At 39.2% G+C, this 20,723-nt stretch overlaps 1 protein-coding gene across 1 annotated transcript in view; it reads right to left on the bottom strand.

Moving 5' to 3' along the window:
* The window catches only part of Cubn (cubilin (intrinsic factor-cobalamin receptor)), a 250,702-nt gene that overhangs the window by 58,184 nt on the left and 171,795 nt on the right, over positions 1 to 20,723 (bottom strand). Inside the window, exons 39-48 of the mRNA XM_013014602.1 lie at positions 19,374 to 19,566; positions 15,458 to 15,655; positions 12,595 to 12,741; positions 11,357 to 11,550; positions 11,041 to 11,224; positions 9,054 to 9,228; positions 7,702 to 7,880; positions 6,344 to 6,553; positions 5,499 to 5,639; positions 4,475 to 4,656 (exon numbers count right to left, since the gene is read on the bottom strand). Of these exons, the coding sequence (XP_012870056.1) occupies positions 4,475 to 4,656; positions 5,499 to 5,639; positions 6,344 to 6,553; positions 7,702 to 7,880; positions 9,054 to 9,228; positions 11,041 to 11,224; positions 11,357 to 11,550; positions 12,595 to 12,741; positions 15,458 to 15,655; positions 19,374 to 19,566 (1,803 nt within the window). The remainder of the gene's footprint in view (positions 1 to 4,474; positions 4,657 to 5,498; positions 5,640 to 6,343; positions 6,554 to 7,701; positions 7,881 to 9,053; positions 9,229 to 11,040; positions 11,225 to 11,356; positions 11,551 to 12,594; positions 12,742 to 15,457; positions 15,656 to 19,373; positions 19,567 to 20,723) is intronic.

Genomic DNA, 20,723 nt, shown 5'->3' with positions numbered 1-20,723 from the left:
AAAGATGCAAGCTTTTCTTTTCAAGGATTGATCATTAAGTAGTTCAGGCTTCTCATTGAAAATGTTCTCTCATGGGGAGGGGGGAGGCTGGGAAGGGATGTGAAGGGTAAACCAAAGGAGGAAGCTGCAATGCTTGGTAAGAAATGTACGCATTATCCTGCCCATGTAATTGTAACCCCTCTGTACAGTATGTTCACAAATAAAAAATAAATAAATTTAAAAAAAAAGAAAAAGAAAATGTTCTCTGGCTTCCAGGATCAGATGAAAAACAGGTCTGTCATTTATTGAACAGACTCTGATCCTCACACACATCCAGGCCAATATACCCCCTAAGCATACAAATTGTGACTCCAAACCTCAAAACAAAGCATAAGGAAACAGAAGGTGACAAACACTTCAATAATATGGTAGATAGGCTAGGACAGCACCTGGCCAGATTCAAAGGGATTGTAACCAGCTACAAGGTAAGGGGATCTACTGGAAAGTATGAACAATGTCCTCCCCCTGCCTCTGTGTCTGCTACTTCCAAAGAATCCTATTGGCCGTGAATTGTGCTGTTATCTGTCTATCACACAGACTTCTGCTTTTAGAAGCAAGCTGAGCATTTGCCGTTCTTGTCCTCTAATCCATTTTATAACTCTGAAACTACAAATCCCAGAAGACAAGTGGGTAGAAATAGGCACAGAAACAAGACAGTCTGTAAAATCTGCTGGGAGAAGAAACAAAATCAGACATTAGGTGGTACCGTTTTTCATTTTTTCCATGTGCACATTCATCTAGTCTCTGGGTTTGTGTTTAGTCCATCTAAATGAGGAATCAGGCAATCAGCACTTCACCAAAGGCTGCCTATTCCATTTGACAGGTGTTAGAAAAGGCTTTTTTCTCTTATGTGTTTTGTTACTATTGTTGTTTTGTTTTTTGTTATTACCCAGACCCAGGGCTTGAACTCAGGGACTGGGCACTGTCCCTGAGCTTCTTTTACTCAAGAAGAGCACTCAACCACTTGAGCTACAGGACGACTTCCCGCTTTTCTCTCTTTATGTGGTACTGAGGAATCGAACCCAGGACTTCATGCATGGTAGGAAAGCACTTTATCACTAAGCCATATTCCCAGCCCTTTTATGTGTATGTGTGTATAATAAATAAGGTTAAGAACAGAAGAAAGTTAACATATTTGTTTAGAATGGAGAGAAGATGAAAAAAGCAAATGCTGAATACATAAAACATGTTCAAAGTATTTATGTAGACATTGTACTTAAAGACATTAATCCTGACAGAGGTTCCTCAATGGACTCTTAACCTTTCCAAGTTTAAGGACATATAGACCTTAGTTAACTCAATAATTTGAGTCCAATCCTGTCCTCAGTTACTGCTCATGAAGCCACAAGTTCACAGCCCCTGCTATGCAATAAAGCTTCTCATCATGTTCAAGTTGCATTCTTCAGCATGAATGAACAGATAAAGATCCTCAGACCTCCAGGGAAACATATAGTATGAGAGGCAGAGACCAATATCAGTATGTAGATGACAGAATTGGAAAGGAAATTGCCTCTAAAAGAACTAATATAAAACTTCAAAATGATGATAAATACATTCACAAATAGGAATATACTGAATAATATAATTGTTGACTCTATACCTCCAAATAATGATGGTAAAATAGTCACAGTCCCAAGCATGCAGGTTTTGAAAAATAACTATCACCTGTGCTCATTTCCTCGGGGAGCCACCAGAACATCTGCTTCAATAAGAGGAGGAAATTGAGAAAAGGAAATGATGAAGCCAGGTGGGAAGCCCCAGAGAGGAATAAAGGGAAATCCTGAGCTAACAGCTGGCATATAGCTTGCAGATGGTCCATAAAGGCTCAAGGAAGAATAGCACTGAAGAAAATAAACCAATAGTTATGTTTTATTATACAGAGCTGTGTTCTAGGTTAGAAAATGGACGGAAGAATTGGTGATCACTGCACAGAAAACCACGATGTAAAAAAAAAACTATTATTATTATTATTTGGGAAAATACAAGTATGGCATCAATGGCGAAGGTATGTGGAAATGACAAATAAGTTCCGACTTGGAATCTGTAGAGATTGCTGTACATTTTGTTTTGTTATTTGTGTTCTAAATAAGAGAGCAATCTCATTGTCCCCCACATTAGGTGGAACAGCTTTCCACTTTTTCCACCTGAATACTCCACAAGGTCTCTGGGTTTATGTTTAGCCCACCTGAATAAGGAATTAGGCAATCAGCACATCACTAAAGGCTGCCGACTCCATATTATATTTTCTGTGAGGCATGCCCATACTTGTGTTAAAGAACCCTTACAATTATAGTAAGGGTACATATTAATTATCTCTGAAACTAGTGAAATAAATTCAAAGGAGATAATCCCACATATATGTGAAAATTTTAGTAATAGGTATTTAGTATGACTGCATTTTATATAATTTTTCTTCTGAATAACCAAATTTTGCTTGATATTCACCGATTATATTTATAATCACAGGAAGTCATATCACATAATTATGGCCATATCACATTATGCATTGCACAGAAGAGATAAGAAAATGCCTGAAAACATGGTAGGAATCATTCGTTTTTTTCTCCTTCATCTTTGTCTGCATACCTATTCACTGAATAATTAGGAAAATGTTCCTTTAATAATAATCAAAGTATTCTAACGTTTGCTGGCTGTCATGTAAAATAGTGGGATCTGCATTTTCAGTGTCTCAGAATAGACATTTCAATTCTTTAGATATTAGAACTTGGGAAAATTTGGAGGTTGACTGAGATCACCTTGGGGCAAGACAAGATAGTAGAATGGCACAGATGTTTTTAGTCTTTGAAATTCACTATCCAATAGAAGAACTAATCTGAAAACAAAAGCAGCCTGTTATTTTAAAAAGTTAATGGTGATTATCTCCATGACGTCTAGACACTGTGACTGAGTAGTGAATGAAAGTAAATGACTGAAAGCTCTCCTGGATGGGGAATAGGCAATAAACAGATGAACAGATACATGAGTGTGTTGGCTGGTATAGAGTTCTGGGAAATGACAATGTGGGGAAGCAGTGTCTCAGGTCCTTAGGGAAGGCTTCACAGATACCTCAGTGTAGTGAGGACATGGACCAGAACCCATCCGGAAAGAACATCTCCAATGGAGGCAGTTGGGCAGCGGTCTGTGTAAAGGCCTGATATGGGAGCCTCAGCATATTCAAAGGACAGGAATGAAGCCATGGTGGCTTCATCCTAGAGAGCAGAGAGTAAAGGAGATGAGACAGAAAGGGGCAGCCGATACTGTCAGGTTGGATGGGATTTTCTAAGGATTTACTATTATTTCCCTCTGAAAAAGATGAGAAGAATTACAAGAAAAAAAAATTTGGTGGGGGGGCTTGAACTCAGGGCAGAGGTGCTATCCCTGAGCTTTTTCACTCAAGGTTAGCACTCTTCCACATTGAGCCACAGCACCACTTCTAGTTTTCTACTGGTTAATTGAAGGTAAGAGTCTCATAGACTTTCCTTTCCAGGCTGGCCTCAAACAACAAGCCTCAGATCTCAGCCTCCTGAACACTTAGGATTACCAGTTTGTGGCCATGAACATAATTTTAGCTGGAGGGGGGCAACACCTTCTGATTTAATTAGATAATTCTGTTGAAGTGCTGGGGACTGAACCTGGAGCCTATGTACATTAAGTAAGCGAGTTCAGTCTCTAGAATCAGCATGATTTGACTTAGATCTGAAAGCCTCTTAATGGCTGTTGTGTTGAGAGTGTACGGAGCCAAGAGGGGAAGTAGAGAGATCAGATGGGAAGTTGTTAGATTCTGATATTTACAGATACTGTGAATGGAACCTATACCCAGCTTCATCATAGGGTGTAAGAAAACTCCAGAGTCATTATCAAGAATTGAAAACTAACTGAGGGACCAGAAAATGTTAACTAGTATTTACTGACATAACAAACACTGTAAAAGCAGGAAAAGTCGCTGCAGAAATATACTAAGGTGGATCCAATTTGTATACTCCTGGACTGTACACACACAGAGTGGTTACTTGCACTGATGGACTTTGTTTTCCTTTGCTGAAGAAAGCAAAGAACACTTAAGGCACATGTCTAAGCACGTGAAGTTGGCAACAAAGAGAGCTGGCAGCCCGGTCCTCTTGTCAGGAGATCCTCAGTGCTGCTGTTAAGGAACAGATGTGCCCCGGCAAGTCACTTGTCTTGGCACAGGACAAAGTTTATCCCATGCATGACCCTGATGTATGTTAATGACATTGGATAGTCTTTTAAAGCAGCATTTACCATTATTTGGACAGCTTGTGGTGGCTTCGTTCTATAGAAAAGATCTAGAATTTGTCTGAGATTCAGTTGCTTGCTTCGCAATATTCTGATCCAGTTTACAAACTTTTTTATGGGACAGTAAACTCCTTCAACAATGGATCATGATATCCCAGACAGAGCCACAAGCAGCACTTACAATCACACGTTCATTCTCACAGGATGGTCGAATTCCCAGCTTCAGGTCATCAAAAGTTAAGGTGATCTTCCTTCCTTCCTCAGCAGTGATTCTCCACTCACAGAGCCGGCCGTGAGGATTAGGGAAGGGATAGTTGGGAGAAGTAAAAGTTCCCATTGGGACCCGTAGATCCCCACCACATGCTGAACAAGGGGGGAAAAAGAGAGCATTCACAATCACATCAAAGTTAGAAAAGATTACTGCACCATTTATTACTATATGAGGTGTGTGTGTGTGTGTGTGTGTGTGTGTGTGTGTGTGTGTGTGTGTGTGTGTGTGTTGGTCCTGGGGCTTGAACTCAGGGCCTGGGAGCTATCTTTGAACTTTTTTGCTTAAGGCTAGTGCTCTACCATATGATTTTGGTTTTATGTTAGACATGAAAGCAAGACACCACAGATACTAGCATGCTAGGTAAGCACTCTACCATTAAGCCCCATCCCAAGGGAGGCATTATTGCTGTATGTATGTGAGCAAGCACTTTTAAGGAGCATACATAATTTCACTTCTTAATCTCAATTAATATTTAATTGTTGCTTTCATAAATGATAGGCTACTGGCAGTATTTTAATGGCCCTCATGGCCCAAGACACATGAGGTACTAATAAATGTAGTAAACATAAAGAAGGCCAAATCATCCAGTTTCTTAGACAAGAGCTTATACCACCTGATTTTATCAGGGCAGTAGAGAATATGAACACTGGATAACCCTAGGATGGATGAACCCTGTTCTTTTCAACCCCATAATGCAGCTCTCTAATGCTCATTTCCTTCCTTTGTAGTAGTTACCACATTGGTAATTTCTCATTTATTACTGTGACCAAAGAAACACATTTCTATTAACTGTACAGGCTAAGAAGACACTATACTTTTTCACAGTGTTTTATGCCAATGCTAGCATGATTCCTCTACACTGTGAGAAATCAATCTTTTTTTTCTCAAATAAACTTACATTCAAATAAACATAACATTTCTCCAATAAACTTACATTCAATGCTGGATTGAAACTGCAGTCTGAATCCTAAGGAAGCAACTGAGTCATCTGTGACGAATCTGACCAAGGCAACATTGCTAGAAGTTTCTATACGGGCAGGAATGGTGTTTCCACAGTATCTGCCCAAAAGATGTGCTATGGAAGTCAAATAATAAATAAATATATAAGTATGTATAAATATATATGCATATATACAAATATGCATATGTATACACACATATGTACACAAATGTATACATACAAATATGCACATATTTCTTTTAACAACTATGTAAGGCATTCTGCAGGCACAAAGAAAATAATACCAGACAAAACTTTTTCATGAAGAAGCAATAACTACAGGCAAGGAAAGCAAAGAGTCATAATCAACCATCCGTATATTCAAAGATTTGAAGACAATTCAACCACCTACAGGAAAAATATCTCAGCACAAAGAAAGCTTATCTGTGTGGTTAAAGCAATGCTCAGAGTCAACAGAGCCACGAGGGTGCATTTGATACCATTCCCCTTTCTCTTCCTCATGCTAATGTAAGCCACTCCAAAAACTATATTGGGCTCTGAGTGTCAGCAGAACAAGACACTTACCTATCATAGCACTCACTCAGTATGGGCTTCAAGATGAGCTCCATGATGAGCCCAGGGGCTCTGGGATCCATTTTGAAGGAATAGGATCAAGGGAAGGAATTGCTGTGTGGCCCAGAGAGAAGTGATCTACATTTTTGCTAGAGTAAGTAGACCATAGGTTTTATGCCTTCCTTGAAACAGAAGAAACTATAGAGGCTGAAAAGGTACAGGAAAAAGTGAATCCCCATAAAAGGGAGCCTACATATTTCACTGACCAGAGGTGTTGTTTTCCCAGATCTCCACAAAGTCTTTTCCACAGCCAGGAGAATCCTGAAGGTTAATATCTTCAAAACGGATGGTGAGGTAGTGACCCTGGAGGCCTTGGAGATGCCACTGGCATAATGAATTGTGTGGATATGGAAGGCTGGGGTAGCCAATGCTTTCAATCACTCCACTTTGCCCTGCTACTGTTCCTCCACATTGAGCTACGTAAGATGAGAAGAGAGAGATTCTATTACAGATTAAACAGATAAACCATCACATTTGAAAACTTTGTAAGCACAATTACATATAAATTGAAGTTTCAAAAACTCTGAAAATGTTTAGTGAGCCTTGCCTTGTTATTCAAGATGTACTGTTCATAGGAAGAGAAACAACTCTTTAAGTCCAGTCAATAATGCCACATGGAAGATGACTACTGAATGATACCTCTGTAATGTCACATTAAGACTCTTGGGACCCTACATGAGAGCCATTAGTTGCCAGTACATGTCAGGACAAGAGGCAACTGAGAGACTAATATGGTCTGTCTAGTACCCTGTGCAATGATTCAATAGAGCCATACTCTGTTGAACAGTGAGGCCATGAATGGACTGACTAAACTCAGTTAAAATGGGTAATGTGCTCGATTGGTGATACTTGCCATTTTTTTTAGTTTCTTTACCAATAAACAATACACTGTCATAAAGGGTTTTGAAAACAGCATTTGATTATCTCTTACTAGCTGAATGTGAGAGGTAGATTGAATTATATGTCATTGACTCAGGATATACGGTGATATAGGTTAAACTTTGTCATAGCAAGGCTTTTTAAAAAGTTTTGCAGTATTAAACACATAGGTTAGGATAATGTCTAGATTTAAGAGATAGCAAATTATAATTAAGCGCATATGACCATATTGTTTTTAATATGCATTAGAATATCTGCTTTTCACTGGCACAGCCCACAGAACTTGGCAGGAAGAAAGCTCAACAATTCTGTCAATAAGATCAAAGTTGATGTTCATAGTTGAGTTGTTTAATAACAAGCGCATTGTTTGAATAATGTCATACTTATTTCATGGCAAGAGGAAGAAAAGAAGGAATCAGTGTAGCAAGGTATTATGCACAAACAAATTTCAAAAGCATATGAAATATTCATCTACTAAAAATAGTGTCCTCACAGGAAAATGAAAGGCGAAATTAACATTGTCAAATGCCTGTGGCTTTCCACATCATGCTTATGTCTATTTTTAAAATAATTCTTAAAATTAGGCAAATAGAAAGACTTTTTGAAGGAGATATAGTGTTATTGAATGATCTTGATATATTCATTGTACCACTACTTGGCTATTTAATGGAAAAATTATCATTACCTATAGAATACTTGGCCTTGAATCCCACATGGGTGGGGCTATTGTCTGATTGAAATCTCAAATACATCATCTCTCTTGAGGAGACCTGTTTCCTGGGCAAAGATATCCCACACGACTTGGAAAGTATTGGGGCATTTGAATCAGCTCCATCCCGAACTTCCAGGTAACTCGAAGTACAACTAAAGTAGGGGAAAAAAAATAATCCATTAAATATATAAGGCCAATTGCTTTAATAATGAAGCTGTCACTATCTTTCTTTGAGAAACCTATTAAATCATTGAAGATTCAGTTTAAGACTCATGCCAGTTATTTGTTGATTGAAACATCTTGTTTCAGCTATTTAAGCATAATGAAGCAGATAAATGAAAAAGTCAGGTCATTTTAAAATGTGGTGTATTTTTTTTAAGGATCATACAATAATTAGTAGATCAGAAAGGCAGGCAGCTGTGAACTACGCTGATTTATAGCTATTTACCTTTTACATCCTATATTACTTTTATCAATCTGAAAGTCATTTTCAAACTGACCCCTTTGGAATTCAGCAGAGCTGGTGTTTTGTTTCACAGGAAAATCTCACATAGTTTACTTAGGATGAACTCTTTGCTAGCAGCTTCCTAACCAGGACTAACAGAGTATCTCAGTTGGGATATTCTATATCAATAAGAGAAGCCAAGTCTTTACTAATGTTTTCTGAGAAAGGAAATCCAGCCAAGTAATGCCCATTGAAAAGCGTAATACTACACTCAGGATTCAGACACAGCAAGAAAAGGTCTGCTAATGTATATATTCTTCTGTCTATCACACATACATTCATGCAAATGTATACATACTTTCAACTAATGAAAAGGAAAACCCCAAAGGAGTTTTATAGACTGTGTAGAAGTCTTGTCTCTTATACTATAAGGCATACGCTGTATTGTAATCCTTAAAAAATCCTTACTGAATCAAGGCTTAAGAAATTGGCCTGTGTTTGCTTATATACTCTTTCTGACCCTGTTGTGATCTGGTGTCACACAAACTCTCATTTGTTAAGCAGCTATTATCATCTATGACACTGAATGAGTGGCTGAGCAGATAAATATGCTTCTACCCAAAGCACTATATTTTCCTATGGGAGGAAGAACGGATAATAGCATAAATCTTCAACAACCACCCTTAGTGTCTCTTGGAGCAAGTGTTCAGGGTCAGGGTCACTAGGATACTATCTGTGTCCTTAATCTGCTCAGCTGATGAGACAGAGAGGAGAGGCTGGAGACAGAAAGATTGCCTTTTTGTCCCATGATTTCCTCTGTAGATTCTTCTCAGTCATGACAGCTATGGGTAGGAGAAACATTAAAATAGAAGTGACCTACTTGGGCGTTGCTTCAATATTGAATTGATCTTCAAACGTCAGCAGTATGCTGCGGCCTGGAAGGGCTTCTAGAATCCAGATGCAATCAACGTTCTGGGGATAATTGGCAGGGTAGCTGGGGGAGGTCACATACCCCTCAGAATCGGCACCGTGGATGTAGATATTCCCCCCACAGGCTGTCAGGAAACACAGTGTAATCAATCAACCTGTCTGCATTTCAGTCTATCTGTATTTCTGGATCGATTTCCTTCCACAGGGAATTTCATTTTCTCCTTAGGCAAGTAAAGGGTTGAGTGGGGCTGACAAGTATGGCAGGAAAGTTTGTGAGACTCATATGCCCAATTAAACACCACAAAACCAGAAGTGGACCCGTGGTTCAAAGTGGTAGAGCATTAGCCTTGAGCACGAGAGCTCGGGAACGGTGCCCAGGCTTTGAGTTCAAGCCCCATCACTGACAAAAAGAGAAAAAATACATTCTTTCATAGAGCTATTGAAATGTTTCGGACATATAGTGCCAAGGATACACGCGAGGGTGTGTCACACAGGAGAGGGGGAAGTGGAGAGCAGTTGGATTCAGTGACATGATGAAGAGTTCCAAGCTCTGTATAACTTTATGGATATACATTTGTCTTATTTTTTCAGGATTGAGATGTATTGGAAGAGCAAAGGATCCAGGACATAAAAATAATGGGTTGGACTTTTGGGGCAAGAAGACAAAAAGCTTTTTTATAAACTAAAGGAATCTTATTTGGCAATTCTAATATGCCCATTAGGCAAGTATAAACAGATATAAAGTCCCAATGAAATTATCTTGTCCAATGACTTAGTTACAGAGATGCTGCCTCTGCTACATCAAATCAATATGATTGTCATTGTCATGTAGATACTTTGTCATATTCTGAATTTATCATTCCCTAGAACTCCCCCATTGTGTGTGTGTGTGTGTGTGTGTGTGTGTGTGTGTGTGTGTGTGTGTTATTTAAAGAATCTAATTTTCGGGGATGGGAAGGTGGTTCAGTGGTACAGTGCTTGCCTTGCATGCCTGAGGCCCTGGGTTCGATTCCTCAGCACCACATAAGCAAAAAGAAAAAAGCCAGAAGTGGTGCTGTGGCTCAAGTGGTAGAGCAGTAGCCTTAAGATGAAGAGCTGAGGGATAGCGCCCAGGCCCAGAGTTCAGGCTCCACAACTGACCAAAGGAAAAAAAAAATCTAATTTTCCAGGCTGGCTTCAAGGTACAGTCCTCAGATCTCAGCCTCCTGAACAGCTAGGGTTACAGGCATAAGCCAACCTTGAATCACAACCCAGCATCTTCAACTACCCTTGATACATATCTTTGCTGCAGACTCAAATATCAATTTTTTTGTTTGTCCAGTTTGAGAACTTATAAAAATTGTTGTCACTGAAAACGTACGCTCATCAATCTCAGCTCTATGGAGCCCTTATCCTGTTACAACAGACGTTTGGAACATTACTCCCTGAACATTGTATTTTCCCCATTCCCTGTTGATCCTCAGCACAATGCCTGTAGTTCTAAGAAAGAAAATAAAAGGAACTACATGAAAGCCCTATCAGTGTGTTCTCTCTTATTTGTTCTTGTTCTCAGTAAATCCATCTACAACTCTACCTTCCTCAAATCTTCAGTATCTTCCCATAACATTAACTTCCTGTCCCTCTCAGTCAGGCTTCCTTCCCATCTGTCTCTTCAAGGATCTGGCTTTATTTCAGTTCTTTTTTGCTAGGCATCACTCTCAAACTCTACCTTCATTCTAGGTTTAACTTACAATTGCACATTTTAAAAATATTCAATGTATCAAGCTTATAGTAAGTGCTTGAAAATAAGGATGTATTCTTTTCATAATATATAATCTTTCTTTTTTTAAGTAGCCTTGACTGGCTGTAGTAGGGGGGTTCATTTTGACGTATCCATGTTAACTTACAATGTACCCTGATTATAGCTTTACTCCTGAACTATCAGTGCAAATACTTACCCAAATACTTTGCCTCATATCGGATCTTAAATCCTTGGCCTCCTTGAGTCCGATCAGATATGAACTGAACAAACATTTGATTATCGGATGTGAACACAGTGGATGAAGGATGGTTGCCACAGAATCGACCGTTTCCTCCTTGGGGTCCCAGTGGTGGAGAAGAGAGGTCTGCTCCATTTTTTAGCTGAAAAGACATATTAAAGTTGCATTAACTCATTTATGTTGAGAAGGCAGAATGAAAAGGACCCCATCCATGTATAGGCCATGAAAGAAAATGCCACACCAGGATTTAGAAAGAATAGCAATCCAGACCTACCACCAAGTAATCTCCCTGGCTGCAAGAAGTGTAGTCTCTGTTTGGAATGTCGAAAGGCTGCTCGAAGTAGGTAGCGATGGTCAGGCCACTCTGGACCAGGACGTGCCAAGAGCAGTTGAGGGAGGGAGGGTAGACTTCTGGGTACTTAGGGGATGTGATAATCCCTCTGTCAGCATGCAAATAGCCACCACAACCTTTCCAAAAAGAAAAGTAGGTTAGGAAAACGGAATTGACCACTGGATTGTGTGTTTTTTGTTTGTGTCTTTCTGATTTTCTCTTGGGGGTTTCCAAAAGGAAAGAGAATAGATAAAATAAGAATGAGACAAAAGAAATGAGACCCCAAACTAATTGTTACAGACTAAACAGGCCATCAACTGATCAAAGAAAACTCACACTGAATTAAATTTCAGAGGTGGTAAGTTACGTTACCGATACCTATTTCCAAACCCAGTCTCTTCTACCACTAAACTATAATACTGCCTATACTACTTGTGGATGAAGATTTTTTTTTTGTCTGTCACCACATATATTATAAAAGCTATACATTACAGTAAAGACAGAATTAGGTTTATTATTTTATGTGAAGTTAAAAGTCTCCTTTAAGTTATGTTTGACATATATGACCATCTTTCCTCATGCCATGGTCTACTTCTTTAAATTGAATCTTTTTTAAAGTTATTAACAGACTTCTACAAGCTTGAGTCTCTATACTATAAGAAATGATAGCATCCTATATACATGATACTGTGTACATTTCTTTTTCTATTTCAGGCATTTGTATTCCAAGGACAATTAGACTCTTTGTACAAAACCTCAAGCGGCTTTGGAAATTGTATTGAAAAAAATCTTCAACATCGTGTTTGCTCATTATTTTGTAGACTGAAGAAAACTTGGCTCCCTGCCCCCTTTGCTGTGTTGTGTGTTTGTGTTCTCTTCCAGATACAGCCCGCAGCTACACTTAGGAATGGTCCATGCTCTGGGCCTACCCTGCCCATGCCACCACCAAGGGCGAGAAGACCACTCAGACCCCTGAAGGCACGGCAGTCTTTTGCCCAACAGTAGTAGAAATCAGTACTACATACAAGGATAGTCATCCATAGATAGAAGAGACCTGTGTCTCCTGATTTAGACTCTGTGTCCTCGCAGGGGAAAATGAGCTAATTAAACCGGGAAGAAACAAAGAAGAGCTCATGAGATAAGACAAGAGGAGAGGAGATGTCAAATGTCAGGAACATTACTCTTATGGAAGGATGCGTTGAAGCCTGCCCCGGTCCTACTGGAGTCAGACGTGAAGCGGAGGTACATGTACTCTCCTGTAGACCGGATGGGGCCAGGGATCTCTTTGCCACACACAGTGGCTAGCTGAGGGGCCACATCATTTTCTCCTGTGAAAGAAGAGAGGAAACATCGGTGTGAGAACACTGTCCTTTGAAACCCGAGGTGGTGAGGGCATTTGTCTCTGAACAGCAGAGGTCCTAAGGAGATCATGGGATTCTTAAAAAGAAGGCTATTGCAGGCCTACCTGTGCTGTGTTATAGCCTGCCCTTTTCCTTTTCCCTTTTGCATAGAAGAGTTTTTTAAACAGTTTCAGTGTTCCACAAACTGGCTTCTGGAGCTAAAACTGAAAATCAGAGCACAGGAGGCTAGAAAGTGATCTAGGAGTTGTGTTTGTATGTGTTCAATAGAGGCTCTGACCTCAGTAATTCAGACTGCTGGAGGTCAAGTGTCTGAAATACCTCAGCTTCTGGTCCTAGACCAGCATCAAGAGGCCATTCACCTTCGGTGCTTCCTTCCTCTCTATTTTCTTCTTTCTTTCTCTTTCTATTTCCTTCCTTCCTTCAATTCCTTTACATTCTTCTAATTTCTTTTAAAGCTCAATGTAGTTCCACAGAATCTATGTAAAATGTGTTGGGGAATGGTCTAGAAAAGACTGATTCTGTCTTAAACAATACAAATGAAATAAATAGCAGGTAGGAAAATGACTCCATTCTCCCAAGAGTGCTTGGGTGGCCTGGGAATGTTCCTCATCTACCAGGGACTCTCTGAAGACTGACTGGCCAATTGCACTTGTGGTATGTGTCACTGCTGGGACACAACCGACCAGCTTTATAAAATGTTGCAAGTTCCTGTTAATCAGAAGCAATAAATAACCCAACGACCAAAGCCTGCTAATGTAAAGAACAAAGCAGCACTTCAAATCTGATTCCTAAAAAAGCTTAACACTTAAAGTGAATAGAAAAATACCCACCACCTAACACATTGCTAAGTTAGGGACTCAGATACTCTAGTTTCTTTTTTCTTTTCTTTCTTGCTTTCTTTCTTTCTTTTTTTTTGCCCTATTTCCACTGCTGGCTTTTTTTTTTCTTCTTGAGATAAGATTCTCACAGACTTTCCTGCCTGGGCTTTTAACTGTGATCCTCAGATCTCAGCCTGCTTAGTAGCTAGGATTACAGGCATGAGCCTGTGTGAATAAAGCTTTCAGGTACCTACTCCTGTTTGGAATTAAAAGGAATCTGTAAGAATCACTTCTTATGAGCTCTTTCAAGTTACTGATCAATAGTGCTTTTATAAACACCTCTTAGCAATGCCTACCTACAGGATCTGAACTCTGCACCTGCACATGCGGTGTCTTTGCTACGGGTTTACATTTATTCCTTTCCAATTCTCACACAAAAATCCCTCGAGGTAAGTATTCATCTGTCATAAATGAGTATTAAACAGACTTTGGCTCATTTAGTGACTTAGGCAAGTACCACAATGAAGTTAAGAAAACACTTCCTATGGTCAAGGCTTCCAGGACCAAGTTCTGATACAGCAAAATGGAAATCAATAGACTATGATCTTAAAGAACAACTCTTTCTGGCACACTGATGGTTATCTACTGAAGATTTTTTTAAAAAGCTTTTACACTAAGGATAGATTTTCCGTGGGATAGATTTATTTCACTATGGAAATTTTAAATTTAATATTCACAGGAGTGCATTGGTTTCAGAGCAGGGTGCCTGCAGCTGCTTGTTGATGAGGAACAGGGGGAAGATGTGAGTCTCTCATAGAGAGGAATAAATACACCTACCATTTGATTCCCCCCCGCCCCCCCCACATACACTGGATGGGAGAGGTCAAAGAATTAGAGTCTAGCCAGTCGCTGGTGGCTCTCGCCCATAATCCTAGCTACTCAGGAGGCTAAGATCTGAGGATTGAGGTTCAAAGCCAGCCCAGGCAGGAAAGTCCCTGAGACTCTTATCTCCAATAAACCACCAAAAAATTGGAAGTGGAGCTGAGACTCAATTGGTAGAGTGCTCACTGAAGAGTTCAGTGACAGCGCCCAGGCCCAGAGTTCAAACCCCACAAACAACAAAGAGAGAGAGAGAGAGAGAAGGAGAAAGAGAGAGAGAAAGAGAGAGAGTGAATCTAGGAGGCTAGATGTGAATTGACAATCTGAGGGACAACAATGAAATGTGTCCTTGTTTTTGCTGAGAATATGCAGTTTTCCAGGTGATATTAAGACTGAGGAGGAGAGAGGGGGAAGGTAGTCACTCTGGGAAACAAATGCTAATGTACTCATTTGGAGGTTCTAGTGTTCTTTCTCACTTTAGTCCGTGCAAACTGTCCAGCACAATTTTGTTTGCATTAATATGATTCATGCCTCTTCACCAAACCAGTACATAAAGGAAATTTATAACAACTACTACCCTTTAATTCTACTTGTTCTACCCCCAGGATCAGGGGACAATGAGAAATACATACATTATAAATATAAATACTTTTCCATAGACACAAGATCTGCCTCCAAGGCTTCTGAATGAAAAAGTAGCACACCTTGAACATTCAGAGTATAGTCCCTACTAAGACCTCTCACACAAGACTTTTGTTTGTTTCTTTTAGGAAGAATGGAATGTCCTTAACAATTGTAACAGGCAACTTAACACTGTCCTTATATTGTCTAGAAATTGTAAGCAATTCTGGAATTTGATGGCTTTGGGGATCACAGTATCTATGGAATTTCATACACAATAGACGATAGCAATATGCAAGTCTGAGAATAACTGAACATGGCTATGTGTCAGAGCAGAAACTGGGAGTTTTCAAAATGCTTCTCACCATCTCTGATGACAAGTTTATCAAATTGACATGTCTGATGAGACTCAATATCCACAGAGAGGAGGTTAAATTCCACAGTAGAGTCAGGAGCATGGATGATCCAGGTACAGTCAAGGAAATCACTGTATGTGTCTGGCCACCCAGGAGAGAAAAGAAACATGGGCCGATCTCCTGTAGTGATGAACCCACCGCAAGAACCTGGAGAGAGAAAAGCAGCATGGTTGAAACACTCTTAATGCGAAAGGAACCAGAACATTTCCACCTTAACATACTACCTTGAAGAGAAGCAACACCAGTGAGACAAATTCCTGAAAAAAACTGATAAGTATTTTGTCAAAGCCAATGATCATTCAGCTAACATTTCTGTAGTTTATCTTCTGGATACGAAAAAACAGATTGTGTTCTACCTTTTTGCCAAAACTCTGCCATATAACCCATTGGATATTGAATGCTGATTTTTAATTGGGCATGAATAAACACATATGGAAAGATTTCTCTACCTGTGTCATTGAGATTAAACTATTACACAGTCCACCTTCTTGTGACATTTCTTCATCTTTTTCTCAGCATGGCTAATGTTACTGCTATCTGTGTGATTTTGAAATAATTTCTAAATTTAATGGTTGAAATATTCAGTAAAGCATAAGGAAAAATTGCAGGCTTTATCATTTTAGATACATTTTTATCCAGATGTAGTTTTGTCTAGATGTAGTTTGATAATTATTACCTTATGGAGTTAACTTTTAATAGCAAGATGGTAGAAGAAAATGTTCGCAAACAAAACTACATTTGTGCTGCCTTTTATATTTACTGACACAGGCATCTCCCTGGTCCCTGCTGTCTAATAAACTGGTGGTAAAGATATTCAAGATCCTTACATTTCAGACTGAAGCTCTCCCTTTAGTATTTCTTGTAAGGCAAATCTATGAGCAAGGAATTCTTTTAATGTATGTTTATCTGGGAAGGTTTTCATCTGTGCAGATTCTGAAGGATACAATGCTGGGGACAGAATTCTTGAATGACAGTCATTGTATCTCAGCATGGGAATCCACCAACCGCTGTCCTGTGGCTGTCAGCATTAAATGTGACTCTTACTGTGAATTTCTTACATGACAAGTCATAGGCATGGGCCTTTGGTGCTTTCAAGATAATCTCTTCTATTCAACAGTTGACACTTGACAGTTGTGTAGCTGTACATAGTTTATCCTTCTTGGAGTCTGCTGAGTTTCATGGGTATATGGATTCATATTTGTTTTTGTCAAATATGATAACTGTTCAGATACTACTTTGTCAAACCTTGTTTCCCTTCTCATTGACCTCCTCTTCTGGGACTCTCAATGCACTTATATTGGCTTACTTGCTGGAATCTGGTGCTCTCTACACAGTCTTACTGTTTATCATATAACATTAGTATGAAGATCTGAACTCTGAAATGTTCTGAAAGCCAAAATATGTGTAAGCCCCAACAGGGCACTTAAAAAAAGTTTTCAGAGAATTTTACCTTTTATATTTTGCACATTAGGGCTGTTCAACTCTAAACTCTAGCCTCAAGAATTCGACACAAGGGCCAGGTGCCAGTGGCTCACGCCTATAATCCTAGCTCAGGAGGCTGAGTTCTGTGGATCATGGTTCAAAGCCAGCCCAGGCAGGAACTCCGTGAGACTCAAAACCTGAAATGGTGCTGTGGCTCGAGCGGTAGAGCGCTCACCTTGAGCTGAAGAGCACAGGGAAAGTGCTCAGGCCCAGAGTTCAAGACCCATGACTGACAAAAAAAAAAAAATTCTGCACAAGGGACATTCAAGTTGTATTAGAAAATCCTGTTGGATTTGGATTACTAGGATCAATCGAAACAGGCTTTTGGCCAGTTTCAGTCCCTAAACTATGAGCAAAAGACAAGTCCCTTCTGTATGAAGCACTTTCGCTGTTGGTGTGTTTTTGTGATAATAGGGTTTGAATTAAGGATCTTTTCGTGCTTGCTAAACAGAAGCTCTAAAATCTTTCCCCTTAGCAATTCTTTTGCTTTAGTTGTTTTTTTTTTCTTTCATGTTTTAGAAGTCATTTAGCCAGAATAATAGTAAAATCAGAATGCAGAACTGAACACGTATGTGCACTGCTATCTGATTACGAATTTGCTAGGCAAAATGTTTTCCTTTCATTAATTTTCAAATAAGGTCTTACATTTTTGCCCAGGGTCAGATTTTATGTGAATCATAATTTTCAGCTTGTTCTCAGAGATAGGGTCTTACTAACTTTCTGCCTGGGCTGGCCTTGAACTGCAATCCTCAACTCTCTGATTCCCAAATAGCTAAGATTATAAATATGAGCAATTGCTCCCAGCTAAGCACTTTCAGATTGAGATATTCCTGAGATCTTTTGCCCCAAACCATGGTCACAGGCAATGTCCTGGACCAGAAAAATCCAATAGCCTGATTTATGGAGGGGCGTTGACAATGGCAGATACCTAGTTACCTGAGCTAACTACTGTGAACAAGAAAGAGATGTGGTATTAAACCATAACATTTGTTCCTGAAGTATGACAGTGCATTTCCTACTCACACTGTGGCTGGTTTTGTACCTGAGGTGTTGAATATGCTGTAGATAGGCCTCGTCCCATGTGAAAGTTGGTTTCTTTGCTTGCTTATTTCCTGGCAGTACCACTTGCATTTGCCCTTAATCATTTAATTACTGTTATTTAAATAGCATAAGAGGGCTTTGTCTTCTGAAATTTCTTTTGTATTCCTAGAGAGATCCTGTCTTGATTTCCTTTCTTAATGTCCTTATTACATGCATAAAAAATCCTCAGTAAATATCTCTTGAATTAAATTAAATATGTACATATATAAGAAGCGCTGTGTGCAATGCTTGAGGAGTTAATATATTGGGAAACACTAAGCTTTATTGGCTTTAATAAAACTTTCAGTGTGCTGTTTTTAACAAAAGTAAATCTAGAGAAAAAAAGGTTACTTCTCTCTAGTGCTTTATCCATAAATACTCTGTGTGTGTGTGTGTCTGTGTGTATGTGCACACCTGTATGGTATTTACATTACAAAATTTTGAGCAATCACTTACATGGTCGTTGGAAAGTATAAAAGGTAAACTTTGTGTGAATATTAAATAGCTAACTTATATGAAAATATAATCTAGATTTTCAAAATATAAAATAGCTAGATGCCAATGGCTCACACCTATAATCCTAGTGATTCAGAAGGCTGAAATCTGAGAATAGGGGTTTAAGCCAGCCCAGGCAGAAAATCCCTGTAAGATTCTTAACTCCAATTAAATACTCAAAAACTAGAAGTGTTGCTGAGGGTCAATTTATCAATTGAGAGCTAGCCTTGAGCTCAAAGAGGCTCAGGGACAGTACACCCAAGCCATGAGTCCCAGCTCCACAATCAACCAAGAAAAAAAGGAAGGAAAGAAGGAAGGAAGGAAGGAAGGAAGGAAAGAAGGAAGGAAGGAAGGAAGTAACGAAGGAAGGAAGGAAGGAAGGAAAATAGTATGAATTTAGAAATGCATCTGGCCAGTGCTGTTGGCTGATGCCTGTAATCCTAGCTTCTCAGGAGGTTGAGATCTGAGGTTCTCAGTTGAAAGCCAGGATAGGAAGGAAAGTTGGTGAGACTCCTTACTCCAGTTAACTACCACAAAGCCAAAAGTAGAGCCATGGCTCAAGTGGTAGAGTGCTAGCCTTAAGTAAGAAGCTAAGAGACAGTGGCCTGGACTTGAGTTCAAGCCTTAATGGCACACACATACAACTCTCCTGCCACCACACACACACACACACGCAGATATGTGGACATTTACAGGAAGATGTTTGGGGCTCTGATTATTCTTCTCCAGATGTTTTCAGTGGATCCCTTACAATACTGGTCTCTATATTATCAGTCTTAGAAAGCACTTCATTCCTTAGCAAACATACCTGGAGGGATGGTAGGTAAAATCCCACTGGGAAGATCTACTGCAAACCATTCCAGAAGGAATCCTTTCCTCGACAATGTAGAGTCAGAAGAAAAGTGAACAGTCAAAGAATTTCTAGTGGTGCTAAATGATCCTGTCTGAGTTCCACAGTAAGTTCCAATGAGACGGGAATGAATATCAATCCCATCATAAAGCTGCAAGAAAAAGACAGAACATTCAACATTCATAATTAAGGAGCAGATTCTAGGTTTCCTTGTAAGAAAATTACATTAAAAAGATACATTGCCTGTAATTATTAAACATTAATTCAGTTTTTAAATAAAGAAGATATCTTATGCTATTACAATTTTTACCAGAATTGCAAGGGGGTGGGGAATGATCAACAAATAAACATTTAATTTCAGTTTGAAACAGCAAGGGCCATCAAGTATAAAGTTGCTATTACAATTTTTACCAGAATTGCAAGGGGGGGGGAATGATCAACAAATAAACATTTAATTTCAGTTTGAAACAGCAAGGGCCATCAAGTATAAAGTATGATTGCAAGTAATAAATGGTGCTTCAAAAATACAGATAGGTCCTTGACCAAATTACATTAATAAGATGCTCTAATGGATACAGTTTATTAGATACTTTTGCAGTAAAATTTCTGGGCAGAAAACTAGAAACTAGGATAGTTACTGAACAATACTCAATAATTCTGTTTTGGGGCCTTGAAGGAAGGAATAAAGGCAAATCGAGCTGAAAGAAAGGTTCATGGAGAGAAAGGGAAACAATGCCCCAGAAGAGCTCCTGGCTCCCAAAAAAGGAAATCTCTCTCATTTGGTTTTAAATATCCAACTATTTAGAATACATTATGTGGTAGTTTCCCAATTATAAGCAATAATTTCACGGCTACAAATAATATGTCCTTAGCTGAACCTCTTTTTTTTCCAGGTTATTCAACAATTATTTCCATATATCTTGAGCATCTATCAGATTGTTGAGTTATTCAAGGCACTGAATATCCAAGGGAATAAGACAGGATCTCACCCATCAGGGATGCAATACAGTACAGTATTCAATATGAGCATGGTAGTGATCACAACTTCCATGGGAGGGGAGGGGGCCAATACTGGATTTTGAACTTAAGCTCTTGCATTTGCTTGGTTTTTGCCTGACTTGAGCTGTTATCCAGCTCTACTTTCTGATGGTGAGTTTGAGATGGAGTCATCTACACTTTTCCATCTTAACCTCCTGAATAGTTAGGATTTCTGGTATGAGTTACAGGTGCGTGGTCTCTTTTTTGTTTATTTTAATGGATATATTAAAGGATTTTTTGCTAACACTTTAACATATAAACAATCAGGAT

This window comes from Dipodomys ordii, unplaced genomic scaffold (assembly GCF_000151885.1).
Source record: "Dipodomys ordii isolate 6190 unplaced genomic scaffold, Dord_2.0 Scaffold24, whole genome shotgun sequence".
Lineage (NCBI taxonomy): Eukaryota > Metazoa > Chordata > Mammalia > Rodentia > Heteromyidae > Dipodomys > Dipodomys ordii.
The sequence above is the reverse complement of the archived record's forward strand: the minus strand, read 5'-3'. Positions and strand labels throughout refer to the sequence as shown.